Source organism: Euwallacea fornicatus, chromosome 1 (genome assembly GCF_040115645.1).
Source record: "Euwallacea fornicatus isolate EFF26 chromosome 1, ASM4011564v1, whole genome shotgun sequence".
Classification (NCBI taxonomy): Eukaryota; Metazoa; Arthropoda; class Insecta; order Coleoptera; family Curculionidae; genus Euwallacea; species Euwallacea fornicatus.
Genome location: NC_089541.1, coordinates 96242 through 112501, shown reverse-complemented (window position 1 = coordinate 112501; position 16260 = coordinate 96242). Strand labels below are relative to the sequence as shown.

The window sequence follows — 16260 nt, the reverse complement described above, 5'->3', positions numbered from 1 at the left end:
TTGGGCATTCATTTATTCATCGCATTTTATTTTTTCCCTGTCGATTACTGGAAAAATGTTTTATCCAAGTTTTTGTCGTAACCCAACTATTTCAGATGGGTAGCACTTATAGATTATAGATATTTTCGCCTTAGATTGCAACTATGTGAAGTATTATTTCGTCTGTACGTCTACCATTTCATCGCTATTGCAATTAAAATTTTGCGTAGCTATTCCTGGGCGACGTAAAAAACTCAATAAAACCCTGTTTCGCCTTCATTATTTCATTCTCTGTTTAGGTTTATTTGCTCTCCAGCCCTTTTCTCACCATTTACTTAGCAGTTTTTCTGCGCTTTCACCACTTCTTAAAATTTCAGGATGTGTTAAATTCGGAAAAGTGTGACCCCACCAAAAACTAATAAATAATAAACTTTATTACCATTAAATGTAAATACAATTAAGTAGTGGAGTGTGAATTTTTCAGTATAAGCGATTTACAAGTTGGTTCGACCTTAAGAGGCTACTCGAATTACTAGTAGATAACAAAAATATATAAACTCAATAACACGTGCGCAATGATTATAGTCATTGTTACAAAAATATATTATTTCTCAATTCTTCAATCTTATTATTGCCCTTTTACTATTTTTAGAATCTTTTTTCTGGTTATTGCACTTGTCTGCTATTCGTAAATATGCTATATTATATATAAATTTAGAGGCATCAATAAGAAATTAGTGAAATTAACAACTTTGTAGGTATGCAGCCTATTATTTCGGAATCAAAGTGAGGCAAGTGTTAGGCTTAGTTACTCCGAGTTAACGCTACAATAAAATCCCCAAATATCTCTTTCAAAATCAGCACCAAAATCTCGATTATTAAATTTAGGACTAGATAATGTCTCTGCAGAAAATTGAAAATATACAGGGTGATTTATGCGCAAGGCGAGACGGAGAATTGTGCAGAGGAAGTCGCAAAAGATATTCCTCGGTGTAAAACTTGCAAGCAGTCTGTCGCTCCTTCCAAGTTCACTTCAATGTACAAATCCCCAAAGTTCAGGTAACCTCTAGTTGCGCTTGGACGAATTGATGAGGTACTTGCAACAGTGCGTCAGCAGGTGCTTTTCACCGGGAGAGTCCTGTAAAGACGCCATTTCCCTCGTATAAATGTCCAGCCCGTATTGGCCCTCCTCGGGGAAACTTATATTGAAAGTCACAATATCATCTGTAACGTTGTGTGAGACAAATTTAGAAAGCCGCTTTTCCTCTACTCCGTTCTTGTGGAGGGTCGCCATGAAGTCCGTTAATTGGCGCGACATGCGGAATTGAAGTTCTAGTTCACGGCCAGCGAAAATCAGTGCATCCTAAAGTAAAATCATGGAGGAAATTCCAGTAAATTAAACACGTGTTATCGTACCTGATGGGTAATGGGCACTAATCCAAACAGCCTGGTAGCCTTCGTAGGTCCCCATTCTCCACTTGCACAATCTGGCAAAGGAACCATGACAGTTTGTAGATCTTCACAGCAAATTTTGAACTTGCACACACTCTTAAATTTCATGGGTTCACCCGTCAGATACTCTTTGGGAGTAACCGCGTTCGCGAATATGTCCAAGAGGAAGGCGCCGCTGCAGGGCGCGTGCACTCTGAAGGCCACAGTGTTGCCCACCACCGACTAAAGTTTTCGAGAGTATTTTTTACTCAAAAATAGCACTTTATGTGATTTTACCTGCATGACGAATCGCTTTAGAGAGACGCTTTCGAAAGTATCCCCGTCGCTGTCGTAAAATTTTAAGTTATAATGGAAAATAAGAGTGCCTTGCATGTGGGAAGGCATGGCTATTTTAACGGTAGCTGCCCCTGAAATTCCATGTTTACGCTCTGATGTTGAAATTGATTTCTTGTCTCTTGGCTTACCGGTCGAGTCCGTAAACATAACAGCTTTCGTCTTCGGATCAGAGAAATATAACCCGTATCGGAAAAACAGTGACCTAACGAATGGCAACTCTTCAAACTCCTGCAGTGTAATCGGGTTTTTCAAGAGCTGCCACTCAGACTGCAGAGGGAAAAACTCGTAGATAAACTCCTTCGGATCCGTCAAGAAATAATGATCATCGTACTCGTACCTAGATACATCTTTCCAGTGGAGAAAACGTCGCAAAAACCATAGTAACACGTACCTTAAACTGTCAGATTTGGCCTTATTTCCGGCCTTCGGCGCCTCCTTAGCATTGACCAAATGTCTAGCTCCCCAATTGCACTGCACGAACCTCCAGGCACCTGCCACATAGACCGCATTCCAGGAATTCCTAAAGCGATTGTCCTCGAATCGAACACCTGGCTGGTAACCTGCGGACTTGGAGTAACCCTTAATGACCACGCAGTGCAATCCTGCATAGCTGCACAGCCTTTTGAAGAGCACGTGATAGCTTTCTGTGCCGTTTTTGATGCCGCGAAGCAGCCCCATGGGGGTATCTCCCCGAAGATTGTCATCGAATGACATGGTGTTGAGGTTTTTCACGGTTATCCACCGAAATATCGTTCTAGGAAAAGTGCAAGCTCAGTGACGACCAGTGTCTCAATTTATAAGAATGGTAATGGTTTTTAGAGTAAATTTAAATTTAATAAATCATCATCAAGATAAGTAGAATACTGTTATGGTCAATATAGAATATTGGTTACCATTTCAGTAATCAGACCGAGAGTCTCCTACGGGTCTGCACTTTGGTAACCCGCCATGTAAGACCTGCTATTTACTGCATATAAACTCACAGATTTGCAACTTGATTGGTCGCAAACAGAGGCGTAGTGAGGATTTATTTACTGAGACCATAAACTATTTATTCGACATTGTTAAAAGGAAATTTAAAATGATCCCTATAAGTCTCTGAATTTCTGAGGAAAAAAATGTATACAGAAAAACTGGATACAATCAGCGGGAGGGTAGACAAACCAGAGATATCCTGCCAGACTCGACTACATCCAAGGCATCATGGTTACTAATCAGCAAGAAATTGGGTCCCCGGGAGAGTACTAATTATTACTACTACTACTGCTATGGAATATTTCTGACTGCATTTCTTACCTGGCTTTTTCGATGTCGGATCCGCACCTGCCTACCAATTGGCGCACCAGGTCGGTGAAAGATTTTTGGTCTTCTTGAGCAACGGAAATTGCGATTTGGTCAACATTGGAAAATTCTACGGGGTCGTTGTAAACTTGGAACTTGCTTAGAGCCGGAGGGGCAGGTGGGGGCGCATGCACCGGGTAAGGCTGCGCCTCCTCTGTGTAACCGTCGTTGTGGTCAAGATAGAGCGACTCTGCCTGCATGAATTCGCTGCGTTTTTCGTTGATTAGTTCCAGCATCTCATAGCTCTGTTTCTCGACCAGAGCTGCCGTTGCCGCTCTGAGAAATTCTTCATTTAACGATAATGGTGATTCCTGATGTGTGTGTGTGTGTGTGTGTGTGTGTGTGTATGTGTGTGTGTGTGTGTGTGTGTGTGTGCATGTTGAAAATGCAAATTTTTATTATTGTAGCACCTACGCGATAGGTTCTACTGCATTGCAGTTGCCTCACCGATATAGTTTACTAAGTAGATTTGAGTCTCTGATGACTTCGATTTCAGATTTGTTTTGTCGATATTAGGATTATTAAGTTAATGGCACTTTTACCTTTCATGCTCCAGCATTTTCCTAGTTAAAGACTCCTTTTTCTTGTCCCGTCTTAATGTCATGTTCTTTTCCAGATCCTCCCTTTCCTGCTGATGCCGCAAAGTGAGGATATTTTGGTCGTCTCTCTTCCGCTTCATCTGCATCTCCCTTTCGAACCTACTGGTAAGTCTTTCCAACTCCTGTTCCCATTCTTCCTGTTCATTAAAACATTTTTATTATAAAGAAATAAACGTTTCAGCAGTGAAGTACTCTAAATTCATCTCGTATCCGTCTCTCCTCCTCTTCTCTGTGTCGCGCAAACTTCCTATACAAATCGTCTTCCTCCTTTCTATGTATCATCTCGAGGCGTCTCTGTTCATCTCGGTCCTACAAAAGAGTACCATATTATTTAAATCATTAAAACTCTAATTAATCTACAATCAGTTATGTAATAACGAGAATCCTCCGCAGGCGTCATGGAATGGATTTCATTGTAGTTTTTTACCATTTCCTGACGGTGTCTGTCCCACGGTATAAAAATCGGTTCTCATAACATTAATTCACATCGCTATTTACCCCGTTATATCGTACAGGTAGAAGTTTATTCAAAGATTATACGTGCATTCTCAATGACGTCACCACTCAATGGATAAAATTACTGCATCACCAGAAGTACGAATATTTAAGAAAATCGAGTTAAGAAAAATTAATGTCGTATTGTTATTATCCTAAAACCAGAGCCCACTCCATCCTACCTGTTCGAAGTCCACGCAACAGGTGACGTAACGATGGTACTGTGACGTCACGCTTAGCGGTGATCGGGTTTTGTGTGTAGCTGTCCCATATATGGCGCGACCTCTCCGGCAAATAACGAAACGTTTTTCTGTGGTTTTGTAGGCGATCGGAATTTGATATTAAAAACCGTAAAATCCATTACGCAATTCGGTACTTATCAGTGCAGAAAATATGTGTTTGGTATGCGTCGTTTGCGATATACATTGGCATACAGTCGTACCACAAGAATACCGCGTGACAGAGGTAGTACTATAGTAATTTTAGGTCAGTAGTAGTGTTTGGGCATCCTATCAATGCATCGTTGTCTGCGTAATTAATGGAATTGAAGGAGAGAAAGAAATGTCGCTCCAACTGAACCGAAATGAAGCTATCCTGCAATTATTTCTTCATCTTAGACAGTGGCGTAGTCAGTTGAAGGAGATATCGATATTAAGTTTCCAAACTTGTTACGACAATGTGGTTAATTTTCTTGAAAAATTCACTTCTTGAAACTCACGTTAAGTACGCGTATGATTGTTCTCGAGTTAAATTTTTAATTTCCAGGATTGTTGTGGAAACTCTGCGCTACACTAAGCATTCTAAGCCAGTAGTGTAACTGATTCACAAGGAGAGGAGGCAAAACTTTGAGTAGTGCAATTTCATAAATAAAAAGAACTGGTTTCAAATTTATTTGTTGATTGTACCAAATTAACAGCCGATATACTCCGAATGTAAATTTTCTGAATGTTCCGATTAGTCCAACCATAAAAAACCTAATTTTGTTACTGAAAAATTGATTCTGTCTCTCACCGTTTCCCCCCAATTTCGGACGTTATCAAGATTATTATTGTTCTTTTGAATCTGGGGACAGAAATGACTTGAAAAAATCCAGAAGTGTTACGCATAAAGTTATTTCTAAGTTAATTCAATATTAAAGAATATATATGCGATAATTTGAAAAAATAAATTCGTATAACGATGAAATTGGAGATGTGACGCGTTAAATTATGTCTCCACAAAGATCATGAAACGCCGATTAAAGCGACTGAATCGGATTAAAACGCCTAAATTGCAATATCCACTTTCTATTTTGCATAAGACCTGCGCTTTTTGATGATAATGAGTAATTAGAATTAATTATTTGCAGCGAGTGAGGCGGGCCAAAGTTACATTATTTAAGAAAAAAAAATTTCTAACAAAATGGCTGTTTTAGATCTATTAGTTGCCGATTGAATAATTACATTCCATTTCAGAGAAGTTTGACTTCCTTGGTCAAGGAACAAACGTAAATAACGTTTTTTCAAAGGTGATTAATAGAGAGCAAGAACCAATGTTTAATTTCCGATGTAAAGAACACATAATGAGCAAAAATCCCCTCTAAGTACATGAGCATTCTGCACAAATCAGTTTGAATTGAAAGAGATTAAGAGCGAATTATTCCGAGGAGTCACGCCGAGTTCTGTTCTGATTGCGTTGCAAATTCGCAGTAACGGTGACAGTAGAAGAATTACTTATTTTGTGATAAGACGTTCAGAATTCCTGCGAGCTTAGGTTGTTCAAGTGGGTTAGGAAAAATCAGTAGTCGGATGGTAACATCCTGGGTGATCACATACGACGCACATGGGGGTGGTACTCGGGGAGACGTTTTTATGATTCGCGTGATAATATTAGAAATTATAAAAGAAAAAAAGAGTTAAAGAGAATATGCATGCGAAATATGAATTTCAAAAAGCCCCAGCATGGCGGTACAGTTAGTCCGCTCACTCCATTACCTTAATTAGATTTTATTTTCCGCGGAATGGGTTTTTGGTGCGTGGAGAAGAATAGCTTAATACCTTATTATTATGCCGAATTAATTGTGGTTATATCCGTTTTAATTTCGATCGGTTGCCGTTATAGAGTAGAAAATAGAAAATGCGCAAAACTCGCCCCAAAAAAAGACGGCGGGGACGACCGCTTTCTTCGACGACGAGGAAGTTTGCTTTAAGGTGCAAAATCGACTGTTCAATAGAAGAGAAAAGTGGTTTTTTGCTTCCGCCTTTGCTCAAGCCTCGCAATAACTAACGAGATTTCACTGATTCATATGGAAGTGGCATATAAAAGTGATTGACGAAGAGTCTCTTCTTAAAGCGCATTGGCACCAAGGTCCATCGTGCTTTACTCGAAGATTTTCTATGAAGATACGATTGTTATGGAGATACTTATCAGAGGCGGCACCAATATGGCCTCAGGAAGCGTCTCCGCGCGGTCCTTATCTCAAGGTTGGAACGAGCATTATGAGAAAACATAAAAAGTCAAATAAAACCTCGGATCTTAGATTGGAAATCGAAACGGTGACGTCAGTGAAAATGCGCACGAAATTGACACACCTTATGACGTAGTACGCCCAGAATATAACACGGCTTCAAAATTCCTTCGAACACCAGGAAAAAAACATATCTGAATTTAAAAGCGAATAGAAATAATTATTAATGCAAATAATAATTTATTCATAATAATAAAACTTAAGACTTCCAGTCTCAAGCTTAACTCACCAGGTAGGCATCTATAGGCTTTTCCCTGTGCATTTTGTAGCTTTTTTGCAGCTCGGTTTGCTTAAGAGCGTGGGCAATATGAAGAGCGCTAGCGTCAAAACGGCCATATTGGTAGCCTGCAGTAGGGGATGCCCCGTCTGTGTAGGTAGTGGGGCTGTAACTTGCTCTTTCCCCATAAGGGGGTGAATGCGGCTGATGGTGCGAGTTGCCGTTTAAATGCGTCCGCACTTGGAGGGCTGAAAAATGTCATTTCAATTTTCTTTTTTTAGCTTAGTCAAAACTTATTTTGATTTTTAAAAAATCAACATTTTTTTTTCGCCGCGTTCGAAAGCATTAATCTTCTTGCTCTGTTCCTACTATAGACAACCTGCAATACTGATTGTAATAGATTTTTAACAAACTCGTTTCAGAGAGCATTTTCGAGCGGCGTGATTATTGAAATAAACGATAAAGGCATATAGAAGTACGTTTTAATAAGGTTCCGCTGTCAAAATTTCAAAAATGTACACATGATGACGTCACCTATGACGTCTGGGAAATATTAGATGTTTAGAAAATATTTCAATTTAAAAAATTAACTTTTTTTTCTTTTTATTCGTTGATACATTGGCCATTGATCTTCAAATGTGCCTGCAAGTTATTGGGAATGAGCACCAAGAAATTTTTACATGGGCTTCAGTTATTACTTGCCATGATTCTAAATGGGCTGCGAACAATTAAGTTTTAATATGTTGTGATTGAAATAAGGACTACTCAAACTATTTGCCTTCTGGTTGCATATTCGGGACCTATACGTGTTCCAAAACACAAAGGAGATTAATATTTAGTAGTTTTTCCTCGAGAGAACTTCTAGAATGCTTTTAAATTCCAAGACTAATTTGGGCTGTTTTACATCATCATCAATGTACATGTGGAATACCTACTGTCGGGATCTGTTGTTGCGACTTACATCTAGTGATTTCAGTATATTCGCTTTTACTGTAAATCTGACGATCGTGCTGGCCAAATAGCCGCACCCAGTTCAGTTGTGGTTATACTTTATGGAGCAATTAAAAAACCTAAAATACTCGTCGCTCGATTACGATTGACTTTAAAACAAATGTTAACTGGACACTTTTGATTTAAAAGTGCTTCGGCAACACACTGCAGCAGATACTTCATAGGACACCATTTATAGCTAAAGATACTATAAATAGAAGGCTTCACAGTTTTATTGCAAACGTGCAAACTTTAACATAAAAAAAACATATCAGAATATTCAACATACACAAAAAGGCATAATAAATCTTTCTTCAAGCGCATAACTTTAATAGTAGATTGTTTAACGAATGATCAAGGGAAGGGTTTTCTGTAACTGACAGAACAGTTTGATAATATTCCCGAATCACAGAACATTATTTTCTGGGAGCGAAACACTATACTTTTTTTTCTCTCATGCATGATACAAAACATAATTAAAGTGTTAAATAATTTAAGTATTATTAATATCGCCAATTGCACTCGCACACGCTCTGTTTCAACAGTGCATGACTTTATTATAGGCAGCCAAATATACACAAAGCCAAGAAAACAATAATCAACTTCTAACATTAGTCCCATGAACAGGGGAATGCGTTTCCGTGCTCTTGTCAAACATTAATCTCTAACGACAAAAATTTAAATAAAAGATCATTCTTTCTAGGCATATAAATCATGTTTTTGGTTAACGCAAAGAGTGATCAAAATTTCTTTCTTTTCATAGTCATCGAATATCTTTTTTTCTCATTGTTTTTCTCTCCTATTGTTAATAAAACATTTCCGTCAATTGTCACAAAATGAGATTGCTTGGCACTATCAACAACAAAAGGCCGTGCGGCAAACGTCACTTCCAGATTGATGCATCATCAAGATGTTATTATTGTTGTTGTTGTTATATAATTTATTTAGCAACCATATAAATATATCAACACTTGAGGAGCTATAAAGTCGCAGTCTAATTACTTTTGCAAAAATTTGAAATTGTTTCTCGTTCATTGCACAAGTCTGTAATGAATATTATAAACGAATAACGGCCTTCCGTTTATGTGCCAGTTTAACGCTAAAAATTCGTATCTACTAGTAATGGGAATTAAGTGCGCTAGCCTTGACTTTACCCAAACGGTAACTAAAGGTTTTTTACTACCAATTACATGTTTGCATTTAGAATTACATGGGTACTACTATTTTAGTTAATTCCAAGCAAAAGTGGGTGCACACATGAAACATATTTGATTTACGCATAATCGCTAAAAGTGACTACGTGCAACTACGTACCGTATATATGCAGTTGATGTATTATCTGTACAAAATGAATCAACGAATTACGTCAAGAAGGAAATTAACAATCGTATAAATCCGCGATCCTTATTATAAGATACTCTAATAATGACGATTTTTCAATTATTAAGCTTTCTAATGATTATTCAATTGGTTGGTCAAATATTTAAATCAAAGGCCTTAAATAATTATTATTATTACCGCACGATTATGAATAATATGTGGTCTGATTTTATCGCTTCCTGATTAATACGCGCCCACCTTTCTTCTGATATTTAAATTGAAAGTACGTCCTAAAAAGAGAGTAATGATTTCACTTTATAAAGGATTGTACATATTTTTATCACAACAACGTCATAAAACCACCTTACAATCGTCATCTCTCTTGCACATATGCATGACACCAACTGTCAAACTTTAACTTAATTTTTCGCTGCGCCTATTTTGTCATCCATAATTCTTTCTATTATAAATTATTCAATCTACTGGTAAAAATGAAATTTTTCTGCATCAATACTATGTGAAAACGACCTTCTCTCTTTGTCTCGCGAGCACCTTCTGGGCAGTTGTGTGGAATTGAAAGGCAAGTTAGCCAAATTTTAACAAAACTTTAATTTTAATTACACAATTACAACCTTTATTGCTGTGTAATGTACTAATAACGTTGTCTATTATAGAGAATTTTGCTCGTGCACATTTTGCACGTATACTTTACATATTTACTAACCTTCGTTTTCAATGCCGCTTCTCCCCGGACCTCTGATTTGCTCGTTGACGAAATTGGACGATTTGGGCACGTTCAGCGCACTACGAATCCCCACGGAAGACCCGTCCAAGTGTCCTGGTCCGATCTTCGGCACGTGTCCACTACAATACACCTCCTTATCCTCTTGCCTATGCTGGTTGTTGTAGTACGTTTTGAGGGTAAGTTTCGTCCCGCACACCGCACATTTGAAACAACCACTGTGGAAAAACGTGAAGTCCTTCAAAGGGCCGACGCGGTCTACTTGATACACAGTCTCGTTGCACCGTAAACATGTACTTTCATAGAAATTGGGCCGGTACATCGCCTTGTAACTGCTTTGGAGCATTTTTCTGAGCGGGAATCAAACCGGAAGTGACAGACGCGGAAAGAGCGGTGCTGCCGCCTCTCTGCAAGAATAAGGGTTGTGTTCGTCTCGCTCTAATGAATGTCACCGAACTGCGATAGAAATGACTGATTTTATAATTTGCTGTACTACGTTTCTATTGGGTATTGATATATGAAATAATTTTCAATTCAGTGTTATATCGTTATTCTCCAATATCGTTGAGTTAATAATATTCATGTTCGGTCCTTGAGGGTGAGTATTACATGATCTTGCAATTGAAAGTGGGATTTTTTGCTAAATGTTCATCATCAAGGAAAAATTGACTTGTGAAGGACTTCGTAACCTCATATAAACGTAATAGTATGTTCATTTTCCAATGTGAGTGCGAAGTTTGAGAGCATTACAAAAACTAACACACTTGAAGACGAGTTGCATTTGTCCCACCTTAATGTTAAGAAAGTAAGATGGAAATTACTGTTTTTATAATTCGTTCTATCAAGTTTCTATAAAACACTGAAATCTGAAATCGTTTTCAGTTCAATATTGTAATTATTTTATACATATCATTTTCCGATTTTGTTGAGCTAATAATGCTCGTGTGTATATCGAATTCGATTTAAACCCAAAATGTGATAATTTATTTAACTTGAAGTTTAATCGGGATTTTTTGCTAAATATTCATTAATAAGACAAAATTATCTCATGAAAAACTTAATGACTTTATACGTTAACGTAGTAATTTGGTAATTTTCTAATGTAAATGTAAGGTTGACAGCATTACAAAAGTGACGTATTTTTCACTAACTTTGATGTTTTTTTCTGCTTTTTGCCATATGATGTTTTACTTTGAATAATGACCGGGAAGTAAATAATGTCGACAACATGCGAATAAACTATTGATGTTGACTTCGGAATGGTACCTCTAAACCGGAGAAACTTGTACGCAGTACCTACCGAGAATGTTGGAAGCCTCGAGCTATTTTATACGTTTTATAGATTCCACAGGTACTTAAGGAGAATTAATAACGCTACTCTATTCTGTTCCTATAATTCTGTATGTGACTCGAAACAGCGTCATTATCTCCAGACGTTTATGCAATAAACTAATGGCAAAAATGGTGTCATATCCGCCACAGACGTTAATTCTTATCGCTAAAGGCAAACGGAACAATTTTCCGGTGTCTTATTGCTAAATCCATTGTGTTGTGCGCCTATATTTGGGTAGAAAAAGAAACTGAAGGCCTAAACAGCTGTTATTAGAAATTAACCGCCTTTACTGGACCACGATTGGTGATATGAATAAAAATGATTGCCTTGAGAATCAATAGGTCATGGCCGAGTGCTGACCAACTCCAAAGAGACTATTGGCTTAGGAAAGTGAAATACCTTATTCTTATTAGCCAGAACAGACTTAAATGCAAACTCTCTAATTTTTCTGAAATATCAATCATGGGACTTTTACTTCTTTACATCGCAATAATAACCAGAGACATCCATACATGTGCATTGCTATTTTTGTAAATTAAAATCGACTAAAAAGACTTTCCCATGGTTCTTTTCTAGGAAGTTAATGAGTTGTTTGCGACTTTCACGCCCGTTGCGAGAATCTCCGTAATGACATTATTTTATGTCTGTCTCCCACGCCGCAAGCCTTCTCCTGCGTTTATTATTAATCGCCTTTATGGTGATCTATCTGGTAATTATCTCTATGCAAAAAACCGTTCAAATGACTACTTTGAAGCGGACTCCTAACCACCTGTTTCACTCTTCGGGACATCGATTGGACCACGACCTTGCCTCAGCCTTAAATAGGAACACATTTAATTGAGTAACACTACGATCACAGCTATGACAAACTTAATTATGCCCGCGTCTCAATGCCGCTGAGCTGATGATTATCATCTAGAAAAAACCTCTTCTCTACCTATTAAATGCCTGGAATACCCTTCAAACAAAACTCCGCACTTACACGAAGAAATAACCACACAAGGGACCAAAAACGCCACTCACCAATCGCTCGCGAGTAATATTCGCGAGAAATCTCCGAATCTTCCGCGGAAACTCGTGAAAATTGCCCTGTTATAACGGCTTATCGCGCGATGGAAAAAGCAGATTTTTCCGCCTCGAAATGGTTTATTCCGTAGCCATGTTGGTCTCGACACTGAGCGATCATCGAGGCAATACGCGGGTTCACCTGTTCAGGTGTTCACAAGACCGTGGAGAGCGCGGCAGTACCCACTATATTGCCTCCGGTACCCACCGCAGAACCTGCGGCCTACTATTGCGCCGCTGCCACTAATCTAAAGCGTTAATTTGTATGTAAATAAGGGGAATAAAAGTACCATTTCGGAGTTTGCGGGGTACCACCATATCGAAGTACTTTTTCAAACCCATTGAGTTGATTGATGTTCGCTGGTTCCGTGTTATAATCACAATGGAAGCGCAGATGTTGCCTGTTTTCTGCGTTTTATAGTTGCATAGGTTGTAAATTAACAACTTAGAAATAAATAATCTGGTTTTCATATACACAACGGAGATTTTATTTTTTTAATATATATTCAAGATAAAGACATTTATATCAGTTTTGTGACGTAGTATTAGTATATCATCACATGAATTATTGTACTACATTATAAACTGTAGATAAAAACTGACAACACTGCATAATAGTATATTGGAGCGCTTTTTACTATTTTATGTAATTTACCATATATTGTATTGTTGTAGGCATAGCTTATACAACTATGTGTTACTAAAGAGAAAACTTTATCTCTCAATTCTAACGCGTTAAAATATCAGTAAAAGCGTTTCAAAGAAATGAATATTCGTAGATAATGCACTATCAACAAGTGACACATGAATATCTGCAATTTTATTTAATAGCACATAGACTGTTTAATAGAAATAAAAAAAAAAACCTAACTTAAGAGTATCAAACTTCTTTGAGACTCCCTGTACGTTTTTGTTTAATTTAAAAATATGTGCAACACCTTATAGGTACATCATGAATTTGCCTTCTTACTTAAATTTTTTTCGCTCTTTCGCTTTTTAGTTCAAGTTAGACAATGAATTAAATACAATTGGTAGGACTGTACGTACACAGTGGTTCAACGAGAACGCCTCACACAATCATGTTTTAATCAAAACCGATTTTTACACCTATATGTAAGACCTCATAGGTCACATTTTAAAAATATTCTCATTTATACAAGATAGGCAAAAAAAATACAATGCAAACTTACATTTTCTTTTAACGCAACAATATAGTAATATATTTTTACATATTTGAAATTAGAAGAAGGAAATAGTAGAAGTTCCTATAACACTCAATAAGTTTAAAATAAATATTCCTTTGGAAATTTAACGAAAGGCAAAACTGCAAGGGTCCAGAAAACATTATTTTTGTAAGTGAATTTAGGTACTTAATTACCATTGTTTACCATTTAAAAAAAGTCTTAATTTAATCACGACCAAAATATACGATCTTTTTAAACTTTTTGTTTTACGGATCCCGTTACCATTATTACATTCCATTTCCACTATGTATGGAAAATTGGAAAATACATTATTGATAGTTTGCGCAAAAAAATCCCTCAAAAATTTAAATTGGAGTCATATTGGAATGATAAACTTTCGAACTACCAGCAACGTTGCCGCACTTCTAGTATTGTAATTCTGCACACCACCATCTTTTTTCACCTTAACATCACAATACTTTTTAATGCAAAAATGGCTAAGCAACTCTTAGATCTCACAAAATGTTTTAATAAATTAACAGTAAGACGTGCGTTTTCGCCCCTTCAAAATTACAGACAAAACAATGTTTTATATGCGAGGCACCTAACAACTTCATCCGCACTCAATACCAACTTCTTCAATAGATGTAAGTAATATCCCAAAAATCTCCCTTTAAAAACCGTGGTGGTTTCCTCCCATTAAATGTTACTTTTATATGATTACATGTGAAATTTCGATGTTTCAGATCCCGCTGACCATTTATGGAATAGTATAACATCGGTAAGTAATGCCGGAAGGAAAAGAGGAAGAGCAAAAAGGGTTTCAAAGAAAAACATTAAGGATCTGAACAGGGGGCAAATTATAGGGGTTGGTAAGTAATAGTTGATAGTTTTAGCCAGCTAGAGCTGCAGAAATTAACTTCTCTTGTTTACCCAATTAACATTATAGGAAAAGCCAATATAGTGTGGCCAGGATTGTCAGCACCCATAATTAGAGGTAAAGAATTGGTCACTCAAATTCAGTTGCCTGAAGACCCAGAACGTGAGCAAAAATTAGCTCAATTACGAAACTCCATGGGTGCCCAAAAAGGCTTCAAATTGAGCCCTTTAGAAAGAGGGTGGTCGGGCACTAAAATGCCAGGCAGAAGCCTGGGATCTCCTGATCCTGTAGGGGAAGGTATCCTATGCAAGCTTATACTCTGAAAATACTAATTTTTATGGAATACTTTTTAGAGGATTTTAAAGGCTTTGATTGCCGGGTATTAGAGTTTAAAAATATAGTAATTATGAAGGGTAATTTTGGTAGAAAAAGGAGGTTGTCTGCTTTGGTTGTCACAGGCAATAAACAGGGTTTAGCAGGATTTGCCATGGGCAAAGCCCTGGAAGGCAGGGCTGCTTTACGTAAAGCAAAGAACAGATCAATTCAAAAACTAATGCATATTAAATTATTTAATAACCATACAGGTATGTGTTTAATAATCAAAACTTTGTGGGTCATCATTGATCAAAATAATAATTTAAGTTTGCCACAATTTTTTTACACAATTTGGTGCCACAAAAATTTATGTATGGCAAAAACCTGAAGGGTATGGATTAAGGTGTCATAGAGCTATAAAAACCATTTGCGAAGTTATTGGGATAAAGGATTTACATGCCAAAGTTGAGGGTGCCAGAAATTTGAACCATGTAATGAAAGCCTTCTTTTTGGGGCTCATCAAGCAGGTAGATATGTTTAAAACAAAGTAGTGTTTGAGAATAAGATTTGGCTATTTTGATAGAAATCTCCTGAGGAGATTGCTGAAGAAAAAGGTTTGCATTTGGTACAAATTTGCAAGGAAAACAATTATTTTCCAAAAGTAATTGCTTCCCCTACCCAGTGCCGCAAGAGTGAGGAAATTCCTAAAGACGAAATTCTTGACTTCAATCAATACTGTTTTGGAGGTAAGTTTTTTTATGATTTTATCCAGGAGTAATAATGACCAATCAAAAAAAAAAAGGAAATGTTGTGCTAAAAAAACGGAAATATCCTCCATTCTACACAAAGTTGAGAGATCACTATAAGTACGTCTGGAATCAGGAGAAGATGCGAAATTTACCTGAACTCAAAAAGAATTTGATCGCAGAATATGGGGAAATTCGGAGCTTTTTGACCGAAAAATACCCAGAATGCAAACCGTCCAAATATGTTAAACAAAAGGAGTCTGAAGAAGGCGTTTAAATGTAGAGATAAAATTTAAATAAAGTGTAAGTAAGTTGTTTTTGTGGGTTCAACTGAAAGTGAATAAAAATAATATAAAAACGGATTTAAGGTAAAGGGAACGCGAAATATAAACGTGTCGTTTCTAATTTAATTTGGCATTTTTGCAGATTTTTTTTGGCAAAAGAAATATATTTATATACTTTTAAGGAGGAAAAAATATTTTTAATTTTCCTATTGACGTGTTCATTGATGTGATCCTGAACATTTCAAACAACAAATGTGATATGTCTTTGATTTAAAAAAATAAACATACTTTTTTGAATGCTTCGTATTTTTGAGAAGAAAGGCCTGTTGAATATTTTTCATAACATTAACCGTTTTCATGTAAAAAAAAATAAAAGCGATAGCAAATTCATTTTTATTATGTACCAAACAAGTCTGTGGCAATGTAGTGTTCCAAACGCCATTTTATTGTATATTTTTGCTATATTTGGTATTGGT

General features: G+C 37.0%; 2 protein-coding genes across 8 annotated transcripts; one reads left to right on the top strand and one right to left on the bottom strand.

The window, feature by feature from the left end:
* Nucleotides 1-395: 395 nt before the first annotated feature.
* Nucleotides 396-12617, bottom strand: Hil (Hillarin). Of its 7 annotated transcripts, none has more exons than XM_066302321.1 (11): nt 12259-12617; nt 9960-10433; nt 6938-7173; nt 3900-4016; nt 3651-3844; nt 3064-3384; nt 2159-2521; nt 1896-2104; nt 1708-1838; nt 1396-1653; nt 396-1342 (listed from the first exon to the last, which is right to left on the bottom strand). In XM_066302321.1, the coding sequence occupies exons 2-11, from the start codon at nt 10321-10323 to the stop codon at nt 1046-1048; spliced, it is 2490 nt and encodes an 829-aa protein (XP_066158418.1). In that variant the 5' UTR covers nt 10324-10433; nt 12259-12617; the 3' UTR covers nt 396-1045. The 7 variants fall into 7 exon arrangements, with proteins under 7 accessions (XP_066158418.1, XP_066158253.1, XP_066158505.1 ...); XM_066302156.1 differs by having other exon boundaries at nt 12293-12617; XM_066302408.1 differs by having other exon boundaries at nt 9960-10384; nt 12293-12617.
* Nucleotides 12618-14020: 1403 nt separating this feature from the next.
* LOC136340090 (small ribosomal subunit protein uS5m) lies at nt 14021-16081 on the top strand. Its single transcript, XM_066283837.1, has 7 exons — nt 14021-14206; nt 14306-14431; nt 14509-14736; nt 14793-15023; nt 15082-15281; nt 15338-15500; nt 15557-16081. The coding sequence occupies exons 1-7, from the start codon at nt 14053-14055 to the stop codon at nt 15775-15777; spliced, it is 1323 nt and encodes a 440-aa protein (XP_066139934.1). The 5' UTR covers nt 14021-14052; the 3' UTR covers nt 15778-16081.
* The last annotated feature ends 179 nt before the right edge of the window (nt 16082-16260 follow it).

Coding starts and splice junctions, on each gene's coding strand:
- Hil (XM_066302321.1), bottom strand. CDS start 10,323: ATGCTCCAAAGCAGTTACAAGGCGATGTACCGGCCCAATTTCTATGAA. Junction 3,385..3,650: donor AAAATGCTGGAGCATGAAAG/GTAAAAGTGCCA, acceptor AGAATTTCTCAG/AGCGGCAACGGCAGCTCTGG. Junction 2,105..2,158: donor GCCAAATCTGACAGTTTAAG/GTACGTGTTACT, acceptor AGATGTATCTAG/GTACGAGTACGATGATCATT.
- LOC136340090 (XM_066283837.1), top strand. CDS start 14,053: ATGGCTAAGCAACTCTTAGATCTCACAAAATGTTTTAATAAATTAACA. Junction 14,432..14,508: donor GGGGCAAATTATAGGGGTTG/GTAAGTAATAGT, acceptor TTAACATTATAG/GAAAAGCCAATATAGTGTGG. Junction 15,024..15,081: donor ATTATTTAATAACCATACAG/GTATGTGTTTAA, acceptor TAATAATTTAAG/TTTGCCACAATTTTTTTACA.